The sequence below is a fragment of the Peromyscus eremicus genome, chromosome 8b, assembly GCF_949786415.1.
Source record: "Peromyscus eremicus chromosome 8b, PerEre_H2_v1, whole genome shotgun sequence".
NCBI classification, from domain to species: Eukaryota; Metazoa; Chordata; class Mammalia; order Rodentia; family Cricetidae; genus Peromyscus; species Peromyscus eremicus.
The window spans coordinates 27,431,516-27,447,873 of record NC_081424.1 but is presented as its reverse complement, the minus strand read 5'-3'; the positions used below and the strand labels follow the sequence as shown (position 1 = coordinate 27,447,873).

Genomic DNA, 16,358 nt, shown 5'->3' with positions numbered 1-16,358 from the left:
ACATTGTACTGTTGTGATGAATAGAGTTTAGATCTTTCATTTCCCACCAATACTACTGAGGTTGATTAGCGACCAGAATAACCATTTAGAAACACCTGTTCTGATCACATTGATCTACTATAAAACAGTTTAATGTCCTTTTCTACTTCCCAGTAACCACTCTCAATTATTCTGGTTTATTCCTTGTTTCAGAAGGACATTTTGTCTAATGAAGTAATAATATTCCCGTCTCCACTGTAGAGGAATGTCCTCCTCTAACCTTCTCTGCCCCCTGGGTATCCTCTTTAATAGGCCTAATGAAAAGCAGAGTGTCATAGTGAAGGCTGTTACATTAGTTTTTGGATCTATCAAATCTGTATCATTTTGACATACTCCTTAAATGTTTTCCATTAGGTTTTTTAATTATAAGATGGTTATCAATGTATTATGCACTTGTTGCATGTGGTAACACAAAATAACACATGTAAAAAGTGGCTGATAGTTGCCTTTCTTTACTTAAAACCCTTCATGAGTTAATTATAACTTTAAAAAAAGATCTGAATCAAATTATTTTCATGTCTTTGAATTTTAGGAATGAACCTTTTCAAAGTTATCAACATTTGATCACCAACAGGCTTACAGCAGAAATCCAAATAATGTGTTGACATACATTTGCCAAGTTAGGGCTTGAAGTAGATCTGGTTGTATGTTCCACGTAGTGATCAAGGGGCTGGTTACCATAAAAGGTTTGAGAAATTCCTTGGATAGATGAACAAAAATGCACTCTTTTTAAACAGAAAATATTTCAGTGTTTGTTTGGTAAAAGTAATTCCAGTTATGAAGCAGTGTGAAAACTCAGCTATAGAAATTAATCAATGCACCCAAAATGGAAATTTGCTCAGCCAAACTACGCCAGTCCATTACAAGCTTCACCTAACAATGCCAACTATGTTTACAGTACGCATAGCATATTTCCTGTGATTGTCACAAAGGTCACACTAAGTGATGACTCCTAGTCACTGGCCATAAATTTTAAGACAAGAAAATGCTGGGAGGCCTAATAAATTCCAGTGTTGTAGGCTGTTTCCTTCCATCTTTGTGCTTCATCTCCACAATACTGTTCTCCAGATAAATATTTGGATACGACTTGGACTCACTCATTGCAAATAATATAATTTCCATTTCTATTCAAACACATCTGAAAAAAGAGTGTGTCACAGCTTAGAAATGACATCTTGCCATTCTACCTTTAGCCATATTGTCTGTCTGTCTATCTATCTATCTATCTATCTATCTATCTATCTATCTATCTATCTATCTATCTATCTATCTATCTAAATTCTGGCTTCTTAATCCAATATTTTAACAACTGAAAATGAAACAAGAGTAGTTTTCAGGTGTGTTTTAGTCACTTGGGTAACTATAATACATGATAAATGTTCAGTAAGTATCTATTCAATGAAATATATGATAATTTAACTCGGGCAAAGTTGAATTTTTTTTTTGCACTGTATTTTCCTCTAATAGACTGGTTTCTGCTTATCTTTTAAAAACATACGTACATAAAAGTATATGAACATACAAAGAAACACTTACACTTTTAAATTTAAGTCCTAACTCCATATCCACGGAGCTTTGACAGATAACTTTGTATGATTAGAGTGTATGGCAAGAAGGCAAGAAAAACTTCATTGATGTTACTATTGAAAGAACTTAAGGTCCGTAATCTATGGAAAATGGAGTACAGAGCTGCTTTACAGTGGCCACAACCTAATCACAGACTAAATGGTTTGGGAAAACTATACCACAGTCTATCAATTATAAATCAAACTTCTTTGCCTTCTACCTCCAAGTCATTTCTCACTGTAGTCAAAATAAAAAAAATAGCCAGGTGGTGGCGGCATACGCCTTTAATCCCAGCACTCAGGAGGCAGAGCCAGCTGGATCTCTGTGAGTTCAAGGCCAGCCTGGTCTGCAGAGAGAGATCCAGGACAGGTACCAAAGCTACACAGAGAAACCCTGCCTCGAAAAACAAAAACAAACAAACAAAAAACCAAACAAACAAAGTAAAAAAAAATTATGCCAGTTTTGTGAAGGTGAGTCAAAAGTTACAATTCTCTTACAATGAAGTTTATAAGGTTTCCATTTGTATCCCATAGATCCCTGTTTATTATTTTCTTTACCAAATCCTTATACATAACCAAGGAGATTCAAATGTAAACCAGTTTGAAATTCAGTAAATACTGTATGTTTGACGTCAAAGCACAGGAATAAAATCTCATTGGAGACATTGAGACACAGTTCTTAGGTTGATGTTGAAAATCACCCGCCATAGTTTCCTGAGCTCTGGGATTACATGTGTGCTGTAGTTGGAGATTTCTCCAGTCCCGCTCGGACCCACAACTACTCACAACCAAGTAAACACCCAGAGACTTATATTACTTATAAACTGTACGGCCGTGGCAGGCTTCTTGTTATCTAGTTTTTTCTATCTTAAATTAACCCATTGCTATTAATCTGTAAGTTGCCACATGGCTTGTGGCTTACCTGTACTTTATGTCTTGCTTCTCGTGGTGGTGGTGGCTGGCAGCATCTCCTGACTCAGCCTTCCACTTTCCAGCATTCTCCTCTCTGCTTATCCTGCCTATACTATACTTCCTGCCTGGCTACTGGCCAATCAGCAATTTATTTATCAGTCAATCAGAGCAACACCTTCACAGCATACAGAAAGACATCCCCAGCAGTTTGCACCTTCACATCTAAGTTCTATAATAAATTTTTATTGGAAAAATATTAATGTATTCTTTAAAACCCTACTTTATAAAGAAAAAAGTCATAGACTAACAAGAACTCTTAGATTGTGAATTGTCAATGATTAAGCTGAATTCAAAAGTACAGACTTTTGTATTTCTGTGTCATCCTCAAGGGAAGGAGAAACAAGTTGGCTAAGGTCTGTGCTTATTTTCCAGCCCACATCATAAGATCACTGATATTGTAACACTAATCTGAATTTCAGCCAGCGATGTTCTTTATACATTAAGTTGCCTAACTGTGCCACTCCTAACTTACTTAGCTCTCTGCGTCCATGAGTCTACAATGTCAACCGAGGACTTAAAATAATTTTTCAAAAAATTGTGTCTGTACTACTAAACTTGCCTACTTTTTCTTTGTTATTTTTCCCCTAAAAATACTGTATTTATAAGTACTAAGTGTTGTAAGCCCTCAGAAGATGACTTAAATATGCCAGAGTGTGCATGAGTCATATCTTCAACTCTGCTGTGTTGATTATATAAGAGAGTTGAGCACCTGAGCACTGCACTCAGTGACCAGTTCACTCTGGGTCCTGAGGGAAGCCTGTGTGTACTCATTATTTGAGAATTTTGTGTGGACAGGAAACACGGAGAGAGGATAGTGGTGAGCTTACTCCTTGAGGCTGGGGTTGGCACTCTATTCTCACAAGTAATATTGGATATAAGCATTAGAGTTCAGCCCACATTCCCTTTAATACTAATTCCCGAGAAATAATAGAGAAACCAGAGCTTATGTCAGATCACATCTCACACGAGTTGCTTCACTCTGGTGAGCATGTGGTGAAATAGCAAGGGCCTGTTTAAGTGATGAGGAGATGTGTAATTACCCCCTACTCTTTTGATCAATTTAAACACTGGTAACTCATTTTTTTTATATTTTCAACTGAAATGAATTCATTTTTCTATACATTATGTGCATTTTTTTAAGCATAAACCCGGTAGGGGTAAATGATAAGTAATATTTTGCAGTTCAAATTACATACAGCACATTTTAATTCCTGTCTTGGCTCTTTTTCCTTTGGTCTTTACTGAGGGTATTGGCATCTATGCATCAGATTAAAGTAAGGTCTGCTCTTGCAAACATGAATAAAGACCTATCATTTCTGAACAGTTACTTATACTTTGTTTAATCTCTAATGGAAAGGATTTCTCTAAATATTTACACTAGAACAGTTGTCAGAATGAATTGTGAAAAATTGCTAGCATACTCCCAGGAGGAGAGGGCTGGTAGCCGGGGAGAAAGGGGATTTCTGGTCATAGAATTTTAAGCAGCCCTAGAATTTTAGGGAGCTTCCTGCTAGAACATGAAGAGTTTATATTAACAAAAGGTACTTCAGCATGAAAAGAAAGTCAGGTAAGCTATTTCAAAAATCACTTTAGTTTATTGCTCTTGTAAAAATAACTTCACCATTGGTTCCCAGTTTAAAGAAGAGAAGACACATAGTTTTCAGAGACTGAATAAATTGTCCACAAAGAGAAACTTGTACAAGAAGTGTATTGCAACATCAAACTTATTCTGAGATATGGTTCTAGGGGCAGTTTCTAAGTAGAATCAGCAGGCAGGCTTTATCCATTGGGAGAGAACTATCATCCACTGAGACAAATACCAACGTAAATGCAGCACGTTTGTGATGAATTGTATTGCTTTCCCCCCAATAGCCTATAAATTAAATAGTTTGTCCAAAAACTATTTCATACAGATTTTCAGAACTATAAACATTTCTTTTAAATGACAAACAGCATATTAAAGGTCATTGACAAATAGTTTTAATTGGTTGTCTGGATGCTGGAGGTGGCTGTGGTAGTGGGAGTCATTCAAAGCACTTCTACAGCTCAACTGGGAAAGAAAACTGGATTTTTCTATTCCTAGACTACTGTCAGATTCCAAACCAATGCAATGACATCTGTGGCTCTCCTACAGTGGCCACAATGAGAAGCAGCTCATTACATCTCATTATATACATGAGGACAAAATGTATCTGCCAAGATACCTGGAGATTGCCAGTTGCTAAAACAATCTGATCAGCAGATGAATTCATCTGTATATTTAAAATAGTGGGGTTTGCTTCCATATGTGTAAACAAAGATCTAGTAGCCTAAGATCAAAGTAATAAAGGAATAGACTGAAGTCATTCAAGATTAGGAAGGAATACGTATCTTTAAGGACAGTGAGCCCTGGGAGCTTTATGGGTTTGTTCAATTGAAGATCCATCCCATGAGGTGATAAAACACCCTGAGTATGCCAGGCAACTGCAATGATTCAAAAACAAACTTTCCCCTGGATTATCCAGCCAGGTCCCTCTGTGCTACTTGAATGGAAGGATTGAACAGTCTTTTTGTTTCTTGTACTGAAACTTTCAAATGATAGCCTCACTTCTTTGCTGATAACTTCTACTTATCTGATACTAGGTTTCTGAAAGGGGTTATTTTATGTACAAGGAATCCTAAATTTGCTCTTGGCCTTTTTTCTAACTGCAGATTTTAGCACTCCTGTCCTGCTGTAATGCAATACCATTTTCTTATAGTTAAATGTCCTTTCCCTAATATTATGTCTAAATTGACCTGAGGATGTTTACGAGGACTTTTTTTTTTCCTCTTTCCTTTCTTTTCCCTTCTGATAATTCTTTTACAAAGACTGAATTCCTGGGGCTCTTTTTATCTGCACAGGAAGGGAGGAGGCGGACTTGCCATAATGACAGCAGGCCTTCTCTGTGTGGGTTTTGCACTCTTGCAGACAGACAGGTGGTTTATGAGGATTGTGACGTGCATTGTGCCGCCGCCGCTGCTGCCACCGGCGGTGCTGGTGGCATATTTCCATCTTGTGCATGCTCAGGGTGAATAACCTATTGAGAAGAAAGTCAGTAGAAAAGCATTGTTTTAATGGGGTGGGTTTCCTGCTTTCTGTAGCTCATGATTGCTCCCAATCCTTAGGGACGAGTAACTAGGTCTGACCACGGAGCAATGTCTCAAGCATGCTATGATGACCCTCCTCCCAAGGAGCCTGGCTTTCTTCAGTCTGATTACTTCTGGCAATTGTGGCTATTGGGATTTGGCCTAGTGACTCATTGCAACCCAAATTTTCCCAAAGAGCCCCCTTAACAAGCACAATGAAATCTGACAGGAAGCCCAGACTTCCACCTCGTTTTTACATAGAGCTTTCCCTAGTTTATGGCAAGGTTTGAAAACTCTGCACTGACTAAAAAAGAATAATAAACAAGAGTTAATGAAGACAACTTCTCAGAGAAGAACAGGTTAGGAGTGAAATTCAAGCGTCTGTGAATTAATGGTCTACCCCAAATTTAATCCATTCCAAAGAGTCTAGCTTCCCCCACCCAGCTATTTATAGTAGTCTTACCGATTACCAGTAGTCAATCTAAGCTAGTCAGGAATTGTAGAGACTATAAAAGAAAGAAATGTTCTTCTTGTTAGGCAGTTGCCTTCCCATTAAAGTTTTCCTGACAACAAGGAGGATACTTGGAAACATTACCAATCATCTGGTAAGACATAAAAAAAAAAAATCCAGTTGTACATTATTAAGTAGCTTTGAGAAAAAGTTTGAGTGTGGCTTATACCCCATTTTATTTCTACAGTTGCACTGTTTACTCCCTCACCCACCACAGCAGGGCAATCCCCTTCCCCTGAAGGCCATGCTGCAGGGATCTAGCATCTGGTAAGGTCACTGTCATGCCTTCCTGTGTGCACCTTGCTCTCTGTTTTCGAATGAAGTGATTGATCCTCTTTTGGATAGCTCCGCTTGCACAAGTCAATGCCTTGAGATTATCCATTTCCTATTGAGAAATAATACCATGCTGTGAGAGGGCTTTCGGCTGTTCAGGTGATACATATCTCATCCCTTAGCACACTTCACATAGGTTTATTTTGTCTGCCTAACCCTCATAAAAGCGACATAGTTTTCAACAGTTGCTCAGCTGTAATGGCTGTGCTTGCATTAAGGGTCTGACAACATATCGGTTTCAGCTCTGTCTTAGAAGCCCCAGGACTAGTTTTAAAACTGAGACAATCTAGGCCCTATATCTCCAGCGACTGCGTCACTTGGTCAAGTTGTTTTTATTTTTAAAGATCTCCAGGTGATTCTAATATGAACTCAGCATCAGCAATTCCTGCATGAGGGCTCATAAAGCAGAAATTCAGAGTGGAGGTTATTATTAATGCTCTTGGTGAAAGTAATATAAATAACAGATTTTTATGAAGCATCATAAAGATAGCTTTCTGGATAACAAAAAAACTAGCCAGGGGAAATGTCAATTGTGATTGTAAATTATATACAAGGGGTTCTGACATTTAACTACAGAATTACATCTTTGCCCACATCTTCATGCCTAAGTAAATCTTGTCTTGGATATTAAGACATACTTGGGAAGAAGGATGTTACAATAGTCCAATAAATTGTGTGATTTTATTGCTTGTGTTATAAAAAATGATCAGCAACTTAGTTTAGAAACTGTTTATAGGGAGAGAGGGGACAAAGGAGAGTGATGAGTTGGAGACTACATAGAAGTGAGAAAGTATGAGCAAAGAAAGAAAGAAAGAGAAAGGCTGAAGTGGGGTTTGAGAATGTACCAAGCTCAAGAGTGAATAGAGGGTGAATCTTGAAATACCTGGACTTTGAAGTTAAACTTCAACTGCAGTATAGAAACTAAATATCCTCTCTGTGATAACGGAATAAGTAATAAATGATAATAAACAGATAAAAGGAAACTCCACATTCTTTCTAGGACAGGTGGGCTAAATGAGGTCATTTTGGGGAACATACCAAGTAAAGGGTGTCTACTGAGAGGTGAGAAGGTACTTAAGGAACTTGTTGTTACCACAATATTCACTTTCAAAGACAAATGCAATCGTGTAAAATACATAGACTGCTGCAGTGGCCCTGAGGGCTGTGAAGCTGGACTTGGCTGTGAGGCATTTAACACACTTGGACATATCATTTTATTGCCTCTGTTGAAATGACACTTGTTCTGTGTATGTGACAGCCTTTGTCAAGGTGACTATACCCATATCTGTAAGGTTCCTTTGTAGCTGTGAGAAGCAGCCATCCTTTTCTTACTTGACCGAATATATGTCCAAAAGGTGGTATTCTAAAGTAAGTAGCTCGTAGATTGTTATTTTACTGTGTGTGGAGGTGGTTTTTATTATGTAGTAATAAAACGGGGGCTGTTTTACCACTCATTTTCAGGAATGTGCTTCCTATTGGGACATAATTACAGATATGCTTCTGAGCATATTTCTAGAAACAGTTTTGGGGAGTGAATATACAGCCTATATTACTGCACATTAATTTTAGAGAGGTGCTCAAAGGTAAGCTAAATCTAACTCATACTTCTGCCAAGTCCTTAAAATACTGGGGAAAATATACTCCATTTGCTATGAAACCTCAAAATGAGTAGATGGAACCAGTGAGAAACCTTGGACCTGACTATCATGATATCTGGTGAAATACTGATTGGGGATGTTGCGCAATGTAGATACACTAACTAGATGCCTTCAGTTTTATCCTATCCTGAGATGAGCATACTTTCATTGAGAAATCTACTTGAAAGTGACAACGCCACTATGAGATGCTAGGTGCAAATACAATAGTTCAACACCTCATAGGAATGTCCCTTCCACTGCTAGAAAGTTTTGAACTCTCCTTATGATCAGTGGCAACGTAACACATTCTGTAGGTAGTAGAACTTCTAAGCCTAATCATCAACTACTACATTTGGCAATTTAGAATGATCATGATGCCAGCAATCATTCTCTTATATAACAGAAAGTACTATAAAAAAAAAAAAAAGAAACCACGGGTGAAAATAATACGTTAAAGTATTTAACGTCAGCAAAGTGATTTAATGTTATCTCGCTGACACTGCCTGAAGCAGCCTCAATGCCAGCAACACTAACATTTTTGATAAATAAAGGAAGGAATCCCTGGATTTTTATCTCATGTGTCCAGCTACCCCACCCCCCTTTATGAGTGACACTGCCATCCTTGACTTCAGTCCTTGATAATCTCTGAAGTTGGAGCTCAAGTCCTGTTTCTTCCTAGCTCCTCAAACAAAAGATAGTTCAAAAGTAAAATAAATTTCATACCAAACCTACTTGTCTCATTGTTGTCTTTGTTTATGCTTATTTTTCTCTTTACCAACATCTGAACCCTTATGCTCCTAAATTGATGCCAAATATGGTCTTGCTTCCTTTTTTTCTTCCTACTCAGTTAAGTGCCAAGGGCTATTGAATTCATCCAAATGAGTCATCTGCATTATTGTCCTGCTTAATCATTCAGTGTCACAGTGTAGGACTTTTGTCCCTAAATGTGGATTATCAGATTTGACTTTTTCTTACCTTCACAGGCCACCTTTAAACCTTACTATGACAGGGAAACTCTGAAGCATTCCTGTACTTGGCATTCTGAACCAGCACCAGGAATTCTATGGCTAAGAACAAGATGAGCCTGCCCGAGTGTTCCTATTTCAGCCTTGGCTGTAGTTTTCAGACAATACCTGAAGGACGCAGAAAGTCATATGTAACCCAGTCTCCAGTTTGAGAAGTCACTTCGTTAATCTCTGTAGTATGTCTTCTGGGATAAATTTGCTTATTACAAATGAATAACTTTATTTGTTTGCTTTTTTAACCCTTATCTAATAATCCCAGTTGAGTAAGATGAGTATATTTGGAAAAACTATTTAGCTCCCTGCTAACGAATTTTGTTTCACACAAAAAGATTAATAGTTGTTAAGACTATTAGATGGTGTAGAACTAAGGATATTTTAAAATGACTCAACTCTCTCATCTAGTCATGGAGAAAATACTGTCAAGCATGGTAGAAGGGGCTTGCCTGGGTCGTCTAAACACTAGTGACCATGCTGGATCATGAATTGAGATCTTTAGCTCTCATTCCACTCTTCCTAACTCCCACTGGGAATTCTCTCTTTCCAGGTCTCAGTCTCTATCACAAATGTATGAAACTTGTTCTTTATCAAATCATTAAAGGTCAGATGCAGCCCTATTTAAGACAGTGCCTTGAAGAGTTAGGTTATATTTTGCATAAAATACAGACAGTCACAATTATCCATGTATGTGACTGAGTGAACATATTCTTTGGTACCACTGTTTTTTCATTTTTTTTAATTCTCAAAGAATTTTAGTGGTGATAAATGGTTAACTTCATCTCTTGCCGACCTTATAACTAAGGCAGAGATGGTCTTATAAGGCAAGAGACACTGCTATTGGATGTTTTGTAAATGAGCACTGCTTACATATGAAATGATTTCAGATGTTTTATTTAAGTGTCACATTGTTGAGATTTTTCAGGTGGAAAACGGGAGTCTTAGCATGCAGTGATACCCAGACATTTAGCTTTTCTTGATAAAGTATAACCCTTGACAATGGAACACTCCATTGTTTCTTTAGCACTTCTTGATAAATGGCATCATTAGAATGCTAGTGATGTCTCTGAATGAAAAGATATGATCGGGTACATTACACAAACAAAAAAATCGTATCTTCCACAAATTCCTATTTATACTTCATATATATTATTATGGCTTATTTGCAAAGCACTTCAAATCTACTAGGTGACTCAACAGATGGTAATTTGTAAGATGATGTACTCATTGCAATCTTTCAAAAAGTACAACGAAGTAATCTGTATTTTCCAACAAAATTAAAAGCAAGACAAAAATCACCATAACTTACGACCCAAGGTATTTTAAATTATCATTTTGGAAATAACACCAGTGTACAATATCCTATCAGAAGAAGGGACCATGCTCACTAAGTCAAACACAATTCCAGCACATTATCATGACTGCCTCTTGCTATATTCTCAAAACTTATAGATGCTTTCCTAATGGCAACCAAAGTTAATTCTTACATTTCATGAAACACAATATCCATTGTGGTGGCATTTCAGGAATTCACTGAAAGTTGGGAATGGTGAGTGGGAATAAGTGTATGAATGAATAGCAAGGAAGTGGGAAGACAGATCAGGGAAATACTTAAGTTGAGTGTTTTAAAAAGAGGTAAAGAGAAAAAAATATTAAATTAGAATATCTGTAATAATTGTACTTTGAAAGCTCATTTTTGTAATTTCACAGTAATATTTCAGTACTACTTTATGTAAGGTTCTGAAATGCTTTGTTATGAAGGATTAAAAACACTACTACATACTTAAAATGATTAGACAATAAACTAGAAAATATTTTAGACATTTAGTGGCAACCTAGAGATTCCCTACCCAGATTCAAATAATCTAAAAGGATCAAATGTCTAATAAAGTCATTTTGTAGTAATGTACCAAGGGTTTCCCTATAACAACTTGAAAATCAAATTTTACTGCATGTTGTAATTTCAATTCATTGCTTTCTGGAGACCTAATTTGTAGAACGTTAAAAACCAGGGAACTCTTTCATGGAGACATGGCTTAGTAAAGCCCATGCACTTACACGCTAAAGCCCTGCTCATATTGCATGTTCAAAGCAATATTGAAATGTTCGTGATAAGCCCCTTTCACTTGTTCCTCAGTGAGTGACATGGGGGCTAAGATGACAGTGTTTTAAATCACCATTTTTCAGGTGCTGAGTAAAATCTTTCTGCTGCAGCTGTAAACACAGGCTTAAAATAGAGTAGGAACAAATTAGTGTGGGAAACAAGTTCCTAGCTCAAAGATGATTTAGTTGGAACTCAGAAAGGTAAACGCACTTTTTATTTCTGTTTATTTCATCCAGTATCCTGCCACTACTTCCTAGAAAGTTGAACTTATCTTTGATTTACACTCACACCACATGATAGGCCATAGAAGGCACTTTACTCCAACCGATTTTGCTCATATCTCTGTCAAACTTTTTCCTCAAAACTAAGGCATACAGGTGACAAATGTAAGCAAGTGAGGGAAAAAAAATGTGTTGTTCTCAATTTCCAAATGCAACATTCAAATTAATATCTCAGTGTTTTCTTCTTTTGTCCATTAGCTTGTTCTCCAGGACCAAAAGTAAAATCAAGAGTACCTCAGAACCTTACAGCCGTAAGTCAACATCTGCTACACTGTCATAAGTGGTGATCAATATACTCCAGTAAGTGTGTTATTAGTGTAATTATTTTTCTTGTGTTCATGATTCTTTTTCATATTTCTCTACAGATTGTGGTAGCTCTGCTTAATTGTTGGACATATAATGAATTTCTAAAGCATGCATGGTCTATAATCAGAAACACTAAGGTGACATAATAGATGGCCACAGTTGAAGACCAGGGTGCCTGATATCCTGCTTCTGACAATAACCCTCTGGGGTAGTATCATCCTATAGAGCCTTTTAGATAATTGAATAATGTTAAGCAAAGTGCTCTGGTCCTGTTTGGTATGTAATTGTTTGACATTTGTCCATGTTGTATTAATACTTATCAAGATGATGCTATTAAAGCAGAATGGCCCATTCTCTAAACATATTGGGAAAAAGACAATCTGGAGATTACCAAGATAATTATTTTAATAGCTTGATATCCTCTCTATGGCAGGGTCAACACATTGTATAAATTATAAAGGGCAGGGAGGTTCATGGGAGAAGACAAGTTTCATTCACTGGCTCTCTGGCAGGTTACTTGGGCCCTGTTTCTTCAATTCATTCTCTACAGAAGGGTGATCAATGCTAGCCAAATGACAGTTTCTGGTCCCATAAAAACAATGCAGGTGAAATGTGATGCATTAGGAAGGAATTATGATTAGGAAGGATGTTGTGATAAGATGATGTTTAAATTGTATTAATATACAACCCCAAATTTGAAGGTTGGCTTTACGGAGTTTCAAAGGGAAAAGCTAACAAAGCTGGAGATGAGTTTAAAGAGCGAGTTTAGGCTTTGTAAATTAGCACCCAGGACCCACATCTAGGGCTTGCTGCTAAAAAATCTTGCTGGAAGGTGGCTTCTTTTGAGTAAAGACTTCACTTTGTACCCTGGGCACTGTATATCAATCAAAATTAGTAAATTTTTGTTTTGTTTATTCACCATAATTACATATATATTTTAAAAGTACAAGACTTCTGTTTTAAAGAACTGTGCATTTTTTTCCTAGAGACTATAGTAGTGTGTAATAATTAGGGTCGATGGTTTGTTGCCAAGTAGAGATCAATAGAATACTAATTATTGCAGAGAAACAATATTTGTGTAACTCTGTTGGCTATATCTGATGACAAACTATGGTTGTTAGATCTGAACACATTTAACTCTGTAAATGACAAACTTTGTTAGCAAGTACCTTTGGTACTGAAACATTCAAGAGACCACTTTAAAAAAAAAAACTTTAGGAAATATTTTTAGCCTAATTTTCTACTTCTGTTATTAGTTTTGTTTCTAAAAGTTTAAGAAGATGAAGCTATTTGTTGCAAAGCAAAAGCGATACTCTTAACTGCTCACTTAAGTTGCTTTATCGTGGGGAAAAAATAGGGATGTCTGACCAGTTTTAAAGTAATTGGACCACTACTTTACTATTCATTATAAAAAATAATCCCAGTTACTATTAAGGACCTTTTTATTCAGATATTTCAAAAAAAAAAAACATGATCCAGGTGAATTTATGAACGTGCAGCGTTAGTTTCGAGTCTCTGGACATTTAACAAGGACATTTAACCTTCTGATCCTTGCTCCAAAAAAGCCATGCGGCGCCTGCCAAATAATTCTTCTGTCTGCTCAGAGGACGCAAGGGGTCGCCCCTCTCCCAGTATTGCAGAAGCAAGCAAGCCGCAAACGCAGAGGAGCGCGCAGCAGCAGCGGCAGCAGCAGCAGCAGCAGCTGAGTAGCCTGCAAGACCTCCTTTTCAGATCCACTCCCATAGAATCACCGGAATTTCAGCTCCATTCCACTGATTTCCTCTTTCATCCCCTCAGCACAACCAGAGGGCGCCTTTGACTTGGCCTTGGGATGATCCAGGCAGAGAGAAAAGCCGTCTCCTTTAGGCTTCACACATCACCCTTCTAGTCCCACCCTAGATGTGCGCACCCAGAGTTTTCCCCCGCTCTAGACCTCACTGGAGGAGATGAGAAGGAACACATCACAAACTTTCTTTTGTTTCCTTCAGAAACAGAAGCCACACAGCCAGAAACCCAGGTATCAGTGACACTGAGGCACAGGATCCTGCCCCATCCGGGCAAATATGTAGCTCCCGGGCGTGGGTGGGGGACACTATTGGGTTGGAGTGGACTGTGATACGCAGTTTGGTGTGAGCTATGCGGGGCAAGAAGCTGAGTTTCTCCTGACTTTGGTTTCCCCACTGGCCCTGAAACTCAGTACCCAGTGGATCTAGCTTGCCTGGGGTGGCGATGAAGACCTCTGAGCCCCAGGCCGCTGCTTCCGTGCGGCAGCCGCAGGGCCTGAGCGATAGACTGGGTGGCAGGGTTGCAGAGAATACAAACCACCCAGAGGCCAAGAATAATAAATCGGATGCCCTGACATGTTTAGTTTAGGCCCTCCTGCGCTGAGACGCGATCCTAGAGGCAGTGGGGCCAACTCGGACTCCAAGCCTCTGGCGCTCCCTCCCAGCCACGATTTTTAAAGGCAATTTTCAGGTGAATCAAACTTTGTCTGGCCTGGGCTTAGAGGTACAAAGGGAGCTTTCAGGGGACCCTCACGTCCAGGGCCAGGGCAGAGACAAACAGTGGCGAGAGGCGATTACTAAATTTCCACCCCACACAAGTGCTGTTGTGTCCCGAGAGCTGCAGGCGTTGCTGCCCCAAGGGGTTTGCGGGCTGGACACTTGGGAAGAGATCTCATTGGGAGACCGGACAAGGTCCTGGGCTGACCAGCCGGAATAGCTTTACTGGGTGATGTCAGTTAGTCCCCCTTACTAGCTAGCCCTCGGTTCCTGAGCCCTCCGCCAAGCCAGGGTCATCCTTAACTCTGCGAAAGGACTCCCCTCGCGGGTACCCACAGCAGAGCTGCACGCCGGGCCACCCGGGAACAGTGAAGCCACCCTCGCATCTCTTCCAGAATCTCTGAAAGATGCCCGCTTGCCTCAGACCAGCTTGGGTGGAGGCTGCCCGGACGGCCCCGTTTAATTCCGGCGAGGGGACCATTTCACGCAGCCGCGACAGAACCCCGTTCTCACTACGTGCCTGTCTCAGGGGACCCACTTGAAAGAGTCTGAGAAGGCCAAAGCGCTCACGTGGGGGCAGGCAAGGCAAGACCGTAACTGGAGTTCCAAACCTCCGGACTTCCTCTGCATTCAGACCCCGGAGCGTGGGACTTGGGGCAACTCCGCAGACGGTCGTGGAAGCCCCCCGCGCCCCCGCGCCTGTCTATTCCCACTCGTGTGCGCGTCGTGGGAAGCGGCAGCGCAGGGGCTTGCTCAGCTGCCCCCCACCCCCGCTCCAGTCCCGCCCCAGAATGCTTGCTTTGACTACCATAAAGCAGCCTGGGGGCTCAGCCAAAGTTCCCCTGAGCCAGGCGGCGACTTGCGGTGTGCCGGGTGCGCCAGTATCAAGCAACCCCAAGGCAGGGACAGGCATCCCAGCTGCCTGGGGCTCTAGGCCTCCGTCGGAGCCTCTAAAGGAAAGCACAAATCCCTAGAGCGAATCTAAGCAAGAAAGGAACATTTCCAGACCCCGAATTACAAGGAGGCGGGAGCCAGGCCAGCGCCCGGTGCATAGACTCCAGCAATGGCTTGAGAAGGAGAGCCAGTGCCCCAACTGTTATCTCCTACGGGACGCATAGGATGTAGGCTGGAAGGACTGTTTTCTCTGGCAGCTGACTCTGGGCAGGCAAGGCGACCCCGACAGGTGAATGCGGTGGAAGGGAGCAAATGCTTAACACAAGCCAAAACAACAACAACAACAACATAATAAAATAAAATAAAATAAATAAAACCCCAAACCAAAAAGCTGCACTTACTTCTTCGCTGGCGCCTTCCCCGGGAGGCGTTTTGGCTGCCGATGTATTCCATAAAGTTCAAAATGATAAAAAACCAAGAAATCAGTCGCAAGTGCATAGTAACCCAGTAATGTTTCCCTTCTTTCTCTCCTTTTTCTTTTGACTGTTAGTTATAGTTAATGTTTTTTTTTTTTTTTTAAATATGTACGTTAGGTTTTAGGCGTGTCTATATGGAGCGGTGAAGAACCAGAGCAGCGGGACTTCTCCACTGAGATCCAACAGGCGTGCTGTGATGGCAAGCGAAACGGGGCGGGTGGGCAGGGAAACCAACAATTGCATTCTCAAATTGTCCGAACCCAGCCGGCTGCTCGGAGGTGGCTGTCATCGCCGCGAGCGAAGGTTGCAGGAGCCTCCTGGCTGGCTGGCTGGCTGGCTGGCTGGCTGGCTGGCGGCAGGTTAGCCTGGGCTGCGCTGCGGCGGCGGCCGCCGGCGGGATCCCGGCGAGCAGTGGCCCCTGGGGCTCAGAGGCTGCGGTGGCTGCGGCAGTGCCGGGGACCCCGGGAGCGCAGAGGAGCGGACGCCGTGGGGACCGCGGCCATGGCCAAGGGGCGCTGGAGAGACCCGAGCTGCTTCTGGCGTTCCCGAGCAGAAGCCGCTCCAGTGTTGGGCAGGGCTGGGAGCACCCCATTCGGGAGGAGGGAGGGGGGGGGG

General features: G+C 40.6%; 1 protein-coding gene across 2 annotated transcripts in view; it reads right to left on the bottom strand.

Annotated features, from left to right (window-relative positions):
• Rspo3 (R-spondin 3) overlaps window positions 1-15,931 on the bottom strand; it is an 87,767-nt gene extending 71,836 nt beyond the window's left edge. Inside the window, exon 1 of one of the 2 annotated variants that reach the window (XM_059272607.1) lies at window positions 15,669-15,931. In XM_059272607.1, the coding sequence (XP_059128590.1) occupies window positions 15,669-15,765 (97 nt within the window). In that variant the 5' untranslated portion in view covers window positions 15,766-15,931. The remainder of the gene's footprint in view (window positions 1-15,668) is intronic. The other variant, XM_059272608.1, reaches the window with a different exon arrangement.
• Between the last annotated feature and the right edge of the window lie 427 nt (window positions 15,932-16,358).